Source organism: Trachemys scripta, chromosome 17, assembly GCF_013100865.1.
Source record: "Trachemys scripta elegans isolate TJP31775 chromosome 17, CAS_Tse_1.0, whole genome shotgun sequence".
Lineage (NCBI taxonomy): Eukaryota > Metazoa > Chordata > Testudines > Emydidae > Trachemys > Trachemys scripta.
Genome location: NC_048314.1, coordinates 21,409,788 through 21,424,645, shown reverse-complemented (window position 1 = coordinate 21,424,645; position 14,858 = coordinate 21,409,788). Strand labels below are relative to the sequence as shown.

The following is a 14,858-nucleotide window of genomic DNA, read 5'->3' as shown; positions in this document are numbered from 1 at the left end:
CCTATACCCTTTTTGCCAAAATAATTTTAGAAGCATAGAAGCTGTGTCTCCACCAGACATGTAAAGACAAGAGAGAGAGAGAATCTGAGTCTCATACCATTTCTTGTTTGGCTAGTTCAAGTTCCCTCTCTTCTATTTCCCTCTGCTGCTGCTGCTGTTGGTTCTCCTTCCTTTTCTGTCTCTCTTGGCAATCCTTATACTTTTTTAAACATTCACTGATGTCTTCTTTTAGGGTTGCCTGCTCTCTAAGCAACTCATCCTGATGCCTTGTGGTATTTTTCAGATCCTGCATTATAGGTCAAATATAAAATCACGTGAATAGTGGCTCAAAATACATTCTCTAACCATCCTACACAAAACAATCCTCTCACTGGGCCATGTTCTGCCAACCTTATGTTACCTTATTGCCGATGTCCAAAATTAGCTGTTGAGGATTGCAGGATTGGGAAAATTTCTACAGAGTTGGAAGAGGACATATCTTAAACTGTGAAATGTATACTTTGGACATGAACATTGTCACAGGTCACCCTTCCTTCCATGTTTTAACAACAACAACAACAACAAAATCTTGAACCTAGTTAAAATGGTATTGTGCTCCAAGTGACTCAAGCTCATTTATGATTTTTTCCTCTTGAAAGTCTAAAATATCTAAACAATCTGTAAAGCCCACACTCTTGAGCTAATATGCACTAGGGTGACCAGACAGCAAGTGTGAAAAATCAAGACGGGGGGGGGAGGGGGGGTAATAGGAGCCTATAAAAAAAAAAACTCAAAAATCGGGACTGTCCCTATAAAATCGGAACATCTGGTCACCCTAATATGCACAGATCTAGAAAATGGCTGTATTACAATACATACATGAAAAAAATATGAAACTGTGGGATAATGAAAAATCATCCCTTGGTTTATGCTTCAGTGTTTGCATTGTTGTAATGTAGTTTTTAGTTTTTGATTAAGCATATATTTAATCTTTAAGCAAAGCTAACCTGTTCTACCAGCTGAAGTTGTTGCCTGGAGTCACTCAGTTCACCCGTCAGTGTATCCAGCTCTTCCTTTTTTTCTACAGAAAACAAAACATGTTTGGTAAAAGAAAAGAAAATAATCTGAATTGACAATCCATGAATTAACCCCACACACTTTGTGTGTGTGTTATGCACACAGAAAAAGCTTTCTATGATAGTTAAAGAATGAGTCTAATAGAAAACTGTAATTTAAACCATGATAAAGCACTTAGCATGCTACTTTATATAACTGATTGACATACACTGTGGCTTTAAGTAAAAATATGAAGCTATAAATTGTCACTTAAACAAAATTCACAACTTTTTTTTACCTTGAAGATGCTGCTCTATTACTGCAATGTCTTCATTTAGCGATTTTTTGTGTCTGTTTAGTTGATCAATTTCCTGTTGCAGTTTTCTGACATTTAAGTCCATTTTCTCTACATTAGCCAGTGCAGCTTTGCTACTATCTTCAATAGCAGTTAAATTTCTGTAAAATGTGAAAAAAAACAACACATTTCTTGGTCTGTTTAAAATATTTGGCAAGGATTTTTTTTAAATAGCTATACTACTGCAGGCAGTTTTATGGAAAGTAATATCTCCTGTCCTATTTCAAGACTGAACATGTTGCTTTCAAATTGTCTCTTTCTACACTGCCATAGTATCGCAGATGTAGCAAGTATTCAATTGAAGTTTTATACATAGCCACAAACCACAGTAGGAATGATTAAAAGAAGACACCTCCACAGTAATGGATAGAATAGTCATTTATCCTTTTAAAAAAAGGAACAGGTTGTTCATGACAATAAATGTAAACAATAATTTGTGAGAACAAAGGCTCTCCAATCACTGATCTTTGAAAAAGTTTATTTCACCCACTTTTTAGTTTGTGACAATTTTCTCTCCAAACTCTGACAGTTTTCTTCAAGTTGTTGCTTTTCTTTTCTCAAAGATTCAGTACTGTTTTGCAGAGTGCGCATTTGAGAAGCCAGCACCTCCTTTTCTTGCTGGTCTTTCTCAAGGAGCTGTCTCTGCCACTCCACTTCCCCTCTCTGATGCTGGGACAGTTGCTGGAGATTCTCTAACTCTAGTTTCTCCTATGAAATAAGACACAAATATAGTATGTGTGTAACAGATGCAGATATTAAAAAAAAATAAAGCCAAGCTAACATCATCTTTCTGTACATCTAAATAGGACCTTTTATCCACAAAGTTCCCAGAGTTCATTGCAGCCTGCACATACAGCATTCACTACTCCTGTCACTAAACTATACACAAAGGCAAACAGCATGTGATTTTACAAGTTATCATGAAATATAAACTGCACACTGACACTTTCTACTGCATTGTGTCAGATTAACTGAGGTTCTTTGAGAGGAAGGATAGTGCAGTGGTTAGGGCAGGAACCTGGGACTTGGGAGACCAGAGTTAAGTTACCTATTCCACCACACACCTACCTTTAGTACTGCAACTTGAGTCTTTTCTAATTCATTCACTTTTTGACTATGTTGTAGTTTTAGACCTTGCAGTTCATTATTTTCAAGCTGTAACATTTCCAGAATGTGCTTCAATTCTAATTGAAATAAATAAAATCGAGTCAGTTATAGGAAAACCAAAACACTATGGTTGCAAAGATGCATTAAAAACAGGATTCACCTAAATGAACTTTGTTGCCAAGAGTGTCCCATTCACTAACGGATCCACTTTAGAATTTTTAAGAATTCACAGAGTGTGAATGACTTCTAAAAACATCAGTGGGCACACTTCCTCTGCACTGAGTGAAGTAGAAAAAATACAATATTTGACAATGTAATGAAAGACTGTCTTACAATGATGCACAAGAGTTTTCTAATTTTTGAGTGCTTAATTTTGCAATTAGTGTTCTTTAAATAGAGATTTTTATATGTAATTTTAAATATATTGTACCCATTGTCACAGAGTGGTTGGCCCTTTAAGGGGAGGCAGGGCCTAGTCTACCTATGATGGAATTCATTATGGAGAATGAGCCCATCTTGGTCCACCTGGCTGACTGCCAGCTAGCTGACTAATGAGCACCCGAGCCTGATAAAAGGCTAACAGAGTCAGTTGAATAAGGGTCTCCAAAGGAGGGAAGGTCTTAGAGATGCTTGTGGGATGATGACGACGACGACTGCCTGCTAATCTCTCCAAGCTGGTGGATGAAAGGAGTGAGTAAAAAGAGAATACCTGCAGAAAAGCTGACTGAGGGCTACAACTGGTCTGAAGTATAACCCAGCTTCAGGAGAGCTGAGGACTCCTGATTTAAGGAGAGAAGCCCCAATCTACAAAAGGTACTTAAACCCCTAAATACACTTTTAGGCTCTGCTGTGAACCAAAAAACTCCTGCAAACTCTGTAGGTGCCTAAACTGATTTAGCAGGTAAGTTTTTGGAGTAAAAGTGCCCTCAGAGCCTATGTTTCTGCCTCAGGCTGGTTTCTGCCTGTCTCCCCACCTAGGCCACACAGTGGCTCAGAAACCGGAGACGATAGGTGGATGAGTCTTGTGTGCAGGGTCTGATACAGTAGGTGTGCTCATAGAATAGTTACTGGGCCAGACAGTGGGAGGGGGAGGGAATAAGTCTGTAGCTTGGTGGTTAGGGAGGTGGGAGACCCAGGGTTCAAGTCTCCCTGCTCCACTCACTCTCATTATTTATCCACAGTGGAACAGCTTCAACAGGATAGACTGAAGGAGCTGCACCTCAAAATATTTCATATTTGAGTGGTTAGAGCACACACCTGATTGGTGGGAGACTCCTGTTCAAATACTTTCTCCCCCTCTGATGGAGAAGGGGGAATTGAATATGGGTCTCCCACATCCCAATCAAGTTCTCTGACCACAGGGCTAATAGTTATAAACTAGACACCAGCACCACCACCACTTCACCTCACTGCCCCTCCTCCATTTTGTGTGGCATGAGGCAGGTACCTAACTCATTCCTGCAAGGAACTACTTAGGTGCCTAAGCTGCCTGACTCTAGGAGACAGGTTCCTGTTCAGGGATCACTAAGCAGAGATAGGCACCTCTCTGAAGCCCAGACTTAGGCCCCTCTGTGAGAAGGGTGAGGCTTATGATACATCCCTCTTGTTGTCATCTTCCACTGGCTAGCTTAGGCAGCTCCCCACCTAGCACGTTGGCTTTTGTGGATTGTGTTCTAAGGTGCCTATTTCTCCCCAATCACTGTACACTGAGCTTAAGTGCTTAACTCAGGCTTTGTGGATCAGTGTGGTTCCTGTGATTTGTTTTTTCTAGGTGCTGCGATGCTCAGTGCTTGAATGCCTAAGTCCCTTTGTGGATCTGGGCCAGTGAGACTCTGAATGATAAGCCAACTCTGGGAGGAGAGCTGGGGACTCTTGAACTTGGGAGAGTATGCTTGTCATTATTAGCGCCAGGGTCAAAAGAAGTGCTGGACTTGAGGAGGGGATTTTGTGCACTATAAAAGGAGTTAATGAGATCCTGCACATGGTGAATCTTGGTTTTAGAACCCATGTCTGAGTAAATGATTCCGACTGCCAAGAGGGTGCTGTGGGCTGTCTAAGTGTAGGGCCACAAGGGGAGGAGGTGTGCTTGAGGGCAGTGCCCCATCTCACACCTTTAGTGAAAACCCATTCTTAATTGAAGGGGGGAAAACAGGACTTTCACTTCTGAAACTTCTAAAGATATTTAACCCATGACAGGTTTTCAATAAAACTTTCATTCAAATTTTGACTTCATTCCAGAAAAGAAATGTAAAGCAGTATGTTTTAAGCAACTTCTTTGACAAGTATCTGATAATAATGCTAATAATTCAAAACAGTTTAAAAATCAGTATGAGGTGGAAAAGATAAAGCAGAACTTTAAGTGTTCTTAAAAAAAACCTATGTACATTCCAAGCCTGTACAAAATAACGTATCACGGCATCAGAGATATACCTGTCTTATGTTTAGTTATTTGTCCTAGTACTCCCTGCAGATTTTCTTCTTCTTTTCCAATGTCCTGCTTTATGAGGGAAAGGTGTGTTCTTTTTTCATTTATCTGGGCATTCAGCTCTCCTCTCTGAGCATTCAGCTGTTCCAGAAATGACCTTACTTCCTATAACAATATGCCAGGGTTAAAATCATGTTTAAAAAAATCCTTAGCTGTATTACTAACAAGAGATTAATTCACTTTGAATTATTTTTTTTAAAATTCTTGCTGTGTTTACTTTTTGAATTTAATTTAGTCTGGATAATAAAAATAAACTAGTCAGTTTCACTTTAGCTCATGTTTTAGCACAATGCTGCAGTGTTTGGGTTGCAAACATGAAAGAATGTAACTGCAGATCTTTTTTGAAGAAATATTTTAACTGAAAACATTTCTATTGCTCTTGAAGTCTGTAAACTCTTGATTTTACAGACCTACATGAATCTAACAATATCCCTTAAATAAACTTAAAGAAAAAGCTTTACAATATCAGTCTTGGTGCTGAATTTTAATTTCACAATACCAGGGCAGAACTGACAGCCTGGGCCACTAAGAAGACTGATTATTTTGTTATGGGATATTTTACACAGACTGGCCAGATTAATTTTTCTTCACCATCTATTTGTCCCAACAACAGAAATTCTAGGTACATTTATCCAGACCAGGGATTCTCAACCTGTGGCCGTAGGCCACTTGCAACCCATCAGCACACAGCTGTGGCCCCATGTGACATCCTCAGGGCCATAGAGTGAGAGAGAGTGTGTGTGTCCCACAATGGTAAATAGGTTGAGAACCACTGATCCAGACATTTCTGTTTAATAACAAACACACCCACTACTGAAAAGTAACCAAGGGACTGATTCTGTACTTTAACTGATCCGGATCAGGGGCTTTATGCATTAGTACTATCAAAACAGCAATTTTTTTTTAGGGGGTGGGGAAATTTTTTGAAAATAATATTTTAACTTTTTTCCTTTCACTTAATAAACTTCAAACAGTTAAGAACTGTAAAAGACTTTTGAAAATTTACTTTTATTTGTCGTCGTTTATCAGTAACTTCAATCTCCCCTTCTTGAAGAGCTTCTTTGAGGTTTGCTTTCTTCTGAGCAATGCCATCTTGAAGGAGGTGCAGCTCTTCTTTTTTTTGACCCAATAGTTGGTCCAAGAGCAGCAGCTCTTGCTGGTTAGCTGCTATCTACAGTACAAAAATAAATTAACTAAATCTTCTGCCTGAACTACTTTCACATCTACATTAAAATATGCCAGGGTGTCGACTTATTGCTAAAGGAAGTGTCTTTCTTGGCAAGTTTTCAAAATATTATTTTTATTGTGACAGCGTCTAGCAGAACCTGCTGGAGCCCTGATCCTCATTGTGCTAGGCACAGTATAGAGATACAGTTTAAAAAAAAAAAAAAGTCCCTGACCCAAGAAGTTTGCAATCTACAGCCCCAATCCATCAAATGTTTATGCCCATGAGTAACTTTTATGCATATGAGTTGTCCCATGGAGCTCACCAAGATTACTTATGTGCACAAGTGTCCCTTAAGTAAGGGATGGGCCTTAGTTATTACTAGAAGCAACAGGTGGAAGAGAAGGAAGAAGTAATATATTCAAACTGACACATTAAGCTTGTTGTCTTTACAGCATATTTTCTGCAAAAACAGCATACAGTAATATGGAAGGCCTACCTACTAATTATTACAGTAACACCACATCTTTGTAGATTTTTTTTGGTACAAAAACAGAACATATCTTCAATTTTAATGTATTCAAATTTGAGATTAAAAGGAAACTTGGACTATAACATTATTTCTACAGATAAGTTTTATATACTGTTCAGCTCTGATTTCTTGACAAGTACTTGACAACAAGTGATAACAAAGAGTGCAGAATGAATGGAGATGTCATGTACACGTCAAGATTTTGGCTGGTGTGAAAATGCATTTATCAATGCGCTGGTGTATAGTGAACATTCTTAGGAGCACGTGCATATAGTATTTAATTTGTAATATATATTGACTAGCCATTTAAAAATAGTATTAACTTCAGGTTGAGGAGATCTTGAAATTAAAATAAACATACAAAATTAGGTGCTTCTGACAAAAAAAATAAAATAAAATAAAAATCAGAACATAATGGATTATACTTCCAGTGCATGGACTGGGTAGTTGTTGTCCCCCCCCCCCTTTAAAAACTTACCTGATCTTTCAATCTTTCCAGCTCATTTTTTTTGCCTTGAAGAATATTTTCTGCTTCTTTAAGAATTTGGAGATGATGATCTTCATTACCTTCTGCAACCTGAATATCTTCCTGCAGCTTCTGAAGACTAATGATTAAATTTAGGGTTAAAATATGTTCAAGAAGAACACTTAGGACAGTAGTCCCTTCACTTTGCTATTAGATGAACTAAATGTATGTTTAAAATAAATTAAATACTTACCTTTCAGTCAACATTTCTATCTTCTGGCTTAAGGACTGGAACTCAGAATCTCTTGCAGACACAACTTTATTGATTTCTTTCAAGATACCTTCTTGTTTAGTCTTGTGCTGTTCTAAATCCCTCGTATCTGCCTGAAGTAACCTGAAATACATTCATTTCTCAGAATATGACAGCATTAGGTCTCTGAAAGCAACATCATATTTTTGAAACATGAAACACACCTTCTTTTGTTCCTTCCATTTCATGAATCTACATTACATAGCACCAGGAATATGAAATATAAACCAAATGTACCTTAACTGATGATCTGCTTTCACAAGCTTAACAGCCATCTCCTGAGCTCTTCGCTCTAGCTCCTCAGCATCAGTCTCAGTACGAGACAAGTGTTGCTTGGCATAATTGTACTTCTGAATAATTTCTTTGGTCTAGAAAAAGAAATAGATTTTTTTTTTAAAGTTACTGAAATGAGATTCACAGCAATTCCATTTGGTGGTGTCACTTAAATAAAAAGGCTTACTATCTAAGTATGGCAAATTGGCACATTTGGTTTGAGGGAAGTTTATTAGTAATGAGGAGGGAGGGGTGATTGATTAATATGCAAAAACAAAGTCATAAAATGAAAATTTCCCCTGACTTTATAAAGTTCTTCACAGAAACCCAGATAGTTGCCATTTATACTTAAAATAATGAATAAGAACTTGCCTTCACATCTCCCTCTCATCAAAGCAAATGAACAATTTTAGATTCAGATCTAACCATCCTTGGCTGCATCTGCCTTGCACCATGAAAATGAATATTCTACCCACTTAAACACAAATATCTTCCTTAAACCGAACAGATACAATACAGAACAATTTACTTTTCCCCGGGTACTTTCAAGTTCAGTTTCAGCTTCCGCAAGAAGTCTATCTGCTTCCCGGAGCTCTGCCCGTCGTTTTCGAAGAGTTTTTTCTATACATTCAATTTCATCTACAATGTCTTCGTGATGTTTGAGAGATTTTTCTAACTCTAGCTCTATAATAAGACTGTCAACATGTCCTTCAATGAAGTCCCTAAAAGAAAGGGAGGGGATTAATTAATTCAGAAGTCAAATGCAAAAGGTCTTACCAATCTTTCAAAAGGTGTACTCTCTTATACAGAGACTACAGAAACATAAGTTATGCATAGTAATACAGTGGAACCATCTTTACTAATAGATTTTGAAAAGTCTATTAATCTTTTAACAGGCATACTTTTAAATGCATATAATATCTACTCTTACTTGCGTTTACTGCGTTTCTGGGCTGTCTTACGTAGCTCTGCTACTTCACTCTCCAGCTCTTCCCTTTCATGCAAGAGATCTTCAATGTTTTGATGCAATTTTTCCATCTCTTTATTATGTTTATGCTCAGATACTCCTGTCCACTTATATTCACATCTCTGAGACCTTAAATGATACACAGTATCTTCTAGTCTTGAGATTTCCTTCTCCTGAATGCACGCAAATACAAAGTTAGAACAAGACTGACTCTCCACAAAATCCTCCGTAACAAATATGTTCCAAGGCAAAGCTAATAATGTTGTTTGAAACTAGAGGAGCTGCTGTATTCCTGTGCTGTGGGACTATATAAAACTTTTAGTCTGTAGATCTCAGAACACTTCAGAAAAGCAAGGAAATATCAATATCCCTATTTTACACATGGAAAAATGGAGGCACTGAGGATCAAGAGATTTACCCAAGATATAACAGTGAACAAGCTGCAGGGTTATGACTAAAAGTCACATCTTATTACTTCCAGGCCTGTGCCTTTATCTGCTGGGCCGTATAACTCCAACTGTATATCTTCCGTTCAACAGACACCACCCAACAAATTCCTGTGCAGTCTTTTGAAAAACATATCCTTAGGAACTGTCTCCCAGTAAACTTTTAAAGTGAAGAGGATACTCTGCAGGAGCATATGGATTTATGTGAAACCTTTTTACGCTTTCAAATCTGTAATCCGTTAAATGATTAGATGGAATAATTAACACTGTTAGCTAGAGGGAAAAAGGTTGAGAGGGAAAAAGTTAGAGATGTTTATAAGTAGAGTCAGTAATATTTGTGTAGTTTGTAGTTTTACAACTTTATTTTCAAAACCAAACACTACCACCTATTCTGAGTCAAGTGTATACAGCTGGGCCTGTGCCACACACGTACCAAGTCATGATGTTCAGGCACATTGCAGTGAAGCACTCCAATAGGAATGAGAGGGACAGAAAAGTTAGCAGGTACAGGGCCATAAACAAACTGAGCTCCAGCAGGAGGTGGTCCAAAGATAACTGTTCCAGGAGCAACTGGTCTACCGTTGGTTGGTATAGGAGGAGGTCCATAAACTACTGTCCCCTGAGGTACAGGGGCACCATCTGGAAGGACAGTATAAATAACTGAACCAGGAGGTGCTACAAAGGGAGAGTCACTGGGAGCTTTCATTTCACCATCTCCTCCATTATTTTCTCCTTGTTCACCATCTTTAGAGAAAAAAATCAAAATAGTAATTTCTTTTTAGTTAACATTATTAATTATGCATCTCCTAAAGAAAGGCCCTAATCAGCAGTTATGTTAAGTATTCAGACTGAATAAAAAGCTCAACACTAATAAAATATATATATTTTTTAAATCCAGTCACTAATGCTCAGAAAATTCACTCTGAACTTTAAATAAATAAGCAGTTTGTATTTCTCTAAACATCATAGTATGATCATGCTAACATACCTTTATTGGAATGTGATTTGGAGAACCCACTCCTGACTGGGGAATAAACCCAGCATCCTCTTGCAGTGGGTGAGACACAATCTTCCTTCCTGATTTGCCTGCCCTGGCAATGCCAGGATGAGACAGGATACTGTAAGCCAACTCCAGAGTCTTTTGTGCTGTGAGAACCAGGAGTTGAGACCTAAAAACCCAAAGAGCAATGCAAGTTTAAATTCTAGAAGTAACAAATATTGAAAAATAAACATCTGATTGAAGACCAGTTTGCAAACTGGTCTTCAAAGAACTGGTTGATCACATGGTGCTTTTTACTGTTTCCAGCTGCTACACTGCATTAAAAGATAGGAAAGTATTTAAGGTATACTTAGTTGTTGTTATGTCCATGTAAGCAACATGTGTGGCTGCCATAGGGTTGTTATGAGATCACAAGTTGGAAGGCAGATGACAAACAAGACATTTTCTGTACAAAAATTATCTGCACTATGAAAAAGTCTGAGAACTTGTCTTATTAGATACGGCTCCTTTTGGCCTATCATCAATAGTTAAGGCAGTAACAGTGATTAAAAACTAGATTTGGAGGTCTGCAGTATTTTTTTTAAATAAATCTCCACACAACTTATTTTTTGTTTGAGCTTTTGGTGATGTTTCTCCACTATTCCAGTTAGTGAAGTTGACATTGAGTTAGATGGGGATTTTAATGGGCTATTAGGTTAGCAATAAAGGGGGAGTGCTCTGCTTGGAATGTTCAGTAGCTTTCAAAACAGTTAATTAAAAATTAAAATGAAATTTGAATACAAAATTGAGAAGGACGTAGTCAGTAGATAAGCTATTTTGAGAACTGTCCTAGCTTTAAATAAGTGTATAGTTTAGATTCTTTGCTAATCTGGGATTCTTCAAAATTTTGTTTGTTTTTAAATAAAATCTTGACAGTTGGCCTTTAAAGTTACATGTTCCTTACTGTCTCAGGTGTGGCTTAAATTAAACCCTGAAACACTATAACATGCACTGGAATGCTGCTAATTTGTATGACTAACTGGGAAGCCCTTTGCAATGTACTGAATTTTGCGAAGAGATGACTTGTAAGAGACAAGACAGTGCATGACTGTACATACTTCAATGTAGTATAAGGATAGATCACATGTGTGGCATGGACAGAATATGCCAACATAAATATGCAAACATCAACTATCATGAAGATGACTAGATGTGGAAGCTGCGGTATGTTCATTATCCTGGAAGGGGTACCTGAAAAGAGTTTTGTCTGCATGAAGTGCCGCCTGATAGAGCTGATGGAAGAAAAGATCCGAAGATTGGAGATGCAGGTGGAAACTCTGGTTCAGTTTGGAAGGGCAGAAGATGGAGCAAAGACATGAGGAGGCTGAAGGGAAAAGCTCAGACTTGCAGATGGAAGCAGGATCAAAAAATTCTGAGGGGAGACTGTTGGGTGAGGAAATTGGACAGTGGAAGCATGTGACTAAGAGAACCAGGCAGAGGAAAAGACAGACTAGTGAAGGAGAAATAGAACTCAGGAACAGGTTTGTGGAGTTGGAAAATGAAGAAGGGGCACAGCAGGTGGTCACTGAAGGTGGGAGGGCAAGGAAGAAGAGAAGAGTAGCTAGTTCTATAGGAAGAGGGGAAGAATCAATGGAGATAACATTGATACAAGCCCCAAATACAAGCCCCAGGAGGATACGGGATGGGTTGCAGAGGACTGCAAGGGAGAATAGGAATTGAGAGGACTTGCAGCCAGAGGGAACAGGGGATAGACCGGAGAATCGCACTATCACCAGGAAAAGACAGGTCTACATGATTTGGGACTCCTTACTGAGAAGAATAGACAGGCCTGTAACCAGAGCTGATCCAGAAAACAGAAGGGTGTGCTGTCTGCCAGGTACTAAGATACGTGATGTGGACCTGAGTCTGAAGAAAATCCACTGATTTTCCTTCACGTGGGAACAAATGAAATGGCTAGATTCTTGCTGGAACATATCAAGGGAGACTATGCCAGGCTGGGGAAGACGCTTAAGGAAACTGAGGCGATCTTCAGTGGATTCTGCTTGTTCCTAGAGAAGGGCAACAAAGGTGTGACAAGATTATGACGATCAATAGATGGCTCAGGAAGTGGTGCTATAAGGAGGGCTTTGGGATGTATGGCCACTGGGAGGCATTCATGGACAGAGGACTGTTCTCTCAGGATGGACTTCATCTGAGTAGGGAGGAAAATAGACTTCTAGGATGGAGGCTGGCACAACTGATTAAGAGAGCTTTAAACTAGGAATTTGGGGGAGATGGTTGGGAGATGTCCAGCTAATCTCCACGCTGGATTTTAACACTGAGAAGGAAGAAAATGAAGTAAGAAAGGATACAGTCGTGGGTAGGAGAATGGACATAAGGGGGAAGGGTAGTATAGATACCAGTCTAACAGGGGATACTGGCAGTAGAATGTCCGTACCTAATCGGGTAAAGAATGTGAGCGAAGCCAAACATTAAAAATTAAGATGTTTATACACCAATGTGAGGAGCCTAGGTAACAAAATGGAGGAACTAGAGTTATTAGTGTAGGAAGTGAAACCAGATGTTATAGGGATAACAGAAACACGGTGGAATAGTAGTCATAATGGAGTACAAGTATTGAAGGGTATGTGCTGTTTAGGAAAGACAGAAATAAAGGCAAAGGTGGTGGAGTAGCATAGTATATCAATGATGAGGTAGACTGTAAAGAAATAAGAAGTGATGGAATGGATAAGACAGTCTGTCTTGGCAAAAATCACGTTGGGGAAGAAAGTTACTAGAGCCTCTCCTGGGATAGTGCTTCAGGTGTGCTATAGTCCACCGGGATCTGATTTGAATATGGATAGAGACCTCTTTAATGTTTTTAATGAAGTAAATACTAAATTGGAATTGTGTGATTGTGGGAGACTTTAACTTCCAAGATATAGACTGGAGGACAAGTGCTAGTAATAATAATAGCGCTCAGATTTTCCTGGATGCAATAACTGATGGATTCCTTTACCAAATAGTTGCTGAACCAACAAGAAGAGATGCCATTTTAGATTTGGTTTTGGTGAGTAGTGAAGACCTCATAGAAGAAATAGTTGTAGGGGACAACCTTGGTTCGAGTGATCATGAGTTACTTCAGTTCAAACTAAATGGAAGGATAAATAAAAATAGATCTGACTAGGGTTTTTGATTTCAAAAGGGTTAACTTAAAAAAATTAAGGAAAGTAGTTAGGGAAGTGGATTGGACTGAAGAACTTGTGGATCTAAAGGCAGAGGAGGCCTGGAATTACTTCAAGTCAAAGTTGCAGAAACTATCAGAAGCCTGCATCCCAAGAAAGGGGGAAAAAATGCATAGGCAGGAGTTGTAGACCAAGCTGGATGAACAAGCATCTCAGAGAGATGATTACAGAAAAAGCAGAAAGTCTACAAGGAATGGAAGATGGGAGGGATCAGCAAGGAAAGCTACCTTATTGAGGTCAGAACATGTAGGGATAAAGTGAGAAAGGCCAGAAGCCATGTAGAGTTGGATCTTTCAAAGGGAATTAAAATCAATAGTAAAAGATTCTATAGCCAAATAAGAAGAAAATGAAGAAAGAAGTGGGACCGCTAAACACTGAGGATGGAGTGGAGATTAAGGATAATCTAGGCATGGCCCAATATCTAAACAAATACTTTGCATCAGTCTTTAATGAGGACCTTAAGGATAATGGCAGGATGACAAATGGGAATGAGGATATGGAGGTAGATATTATCACAACTGAGGTAGAAGCCAAACTCGAACAGCTTAATGGGACTAAATCAGAATTAAACTAAATTATCAGGGGGTCCAGATAATCTTCATCCAAGAATATTAAAGGAACTGGCACATGAAATTGCAAGCCCATTATCAAGAATTTTTAATGAATCTGTAAACTCAGGGGTTGTACCATATGACTGGAGAATTGCTAACATAGTTCCTCTTTTTAAGAAAGGGAAAAAAAAAGTGATCCAGGTAACTACAGGCCTGTCAGTTTGACATCTGTGGTATGCAAGGTCTTGGAAAAAATTTTGAAGGAGAAAGTAGTTAAGAACATTGAGGTCAAGGGTAATTGGGACAAAATAAAACATGGTTTTACAAAAGGTAGATCGTGCCAAACCAACCTGATCTCCTTCTTTGAGAAGGTAACAGATTTTTTTTTAGACAAAGGAAACGCAGTGGATCTAATTTACCTCTATTTCAGTAAGGCATTTGATACGGTTCCACATGGGGAATTATTAGTTAAATTGGAAAAGATGGGGATCAATATGAAAATTGAAAGGTGGATAAGGAACTGGTTAAAGGGGAGACTACAATGGGTCATACTGAAAGATGAACTGTTAGGCCAGAGGGAGGTTACTAGTGAAGTTCCTCAGGGATCGGTTTTGAGACCAATCTTATTTAATCTTTTTATTACTGACCTTGGCACAAAAAGTGGGAGTGTGCGAATAAAGTTTGCGGATGACACAAAGCTGGGAGGTATTGCCAATACAGAGAAGGACCGGGATATCATACAGGAAGATATGGATAATCTTGTAAACTGGAGTAATAGTAATAGGATGAAATTTAATAGTGCAAAGTTCAAGGTCATGCATTGAGGGATTAATAACAAGAATTTTTGTTATAAGCTGGGGACATCAGTTGGAAGTAACAAAGGCGGAGAAGGACTTCAGAGTATTGGTTGATCACAGGATGACTGAGCTGCCAATGTGATAT

The 14,858-nt window shown here is 38.6% G+C and overlaps 1 protein-coding gene across 8 annotated transcripts in view; it reads right to left on the bottom strand.

The window, feature by feature from the left end:
- CNTRL (centriolin) overlaps positions 1–14,858 on the bottom strand; it is a 60,561-nt gene that overhangs the window by 10,044 nt on the left and 35,659 nt on the right. For all 8 annotated transcript variants that reach the window (XM_034793658.1, XM_034793664.1, XM_034793659.1 and 5 more), the window contains 14 exons: positions 10,130–10,310; positions 9,575–9,885; positions 8,660–8,868; positions 8,258–8,450; positions 7,693–7,823; positions 7,399–7,539; positions 7,158–7,284; positions 5,989–6,153; positions 4,928–5,087; positions 2,459–2,574; positions 1,881–2,098; positions 1,334–1,491; positions 987–1,060; positions 98–286 (listed from right to left, as the gene is read on the bottom strand). In XM_034793658.1, the coding sequence (XP_034649549.1) occupies positions 98–286; positions 987–1,060; positions 1,334–1,491; positions 1,881–2,098; positions 2,459–2,574; positions 4,928–5,087; positions 5,989–6,153; positions 7,158–7,284; positions 7,399–7,539; positions 7,693–7,823; positions 8,258–8,450; positions 8,660–8,868; positions 9,575–9,885; positions 10,130–10,310 (2,373 nt within the window). The remainder of the gene's footprint in view (positions 1–97; positions 287–986; positions 1,061–1,333; positions 1,492–1,880; positions 2,099–2,458; positions 2,575–4,927; positions 5,088–5,988; positions 6,154–7,157; positions 7,285–7,398; positions 7,540–7,692; positions 7,824–8,257; positions 8,451–8,659; positions 8,869–9,574; positions 9,886–10,129; positions 10,311–14,858) is intronic.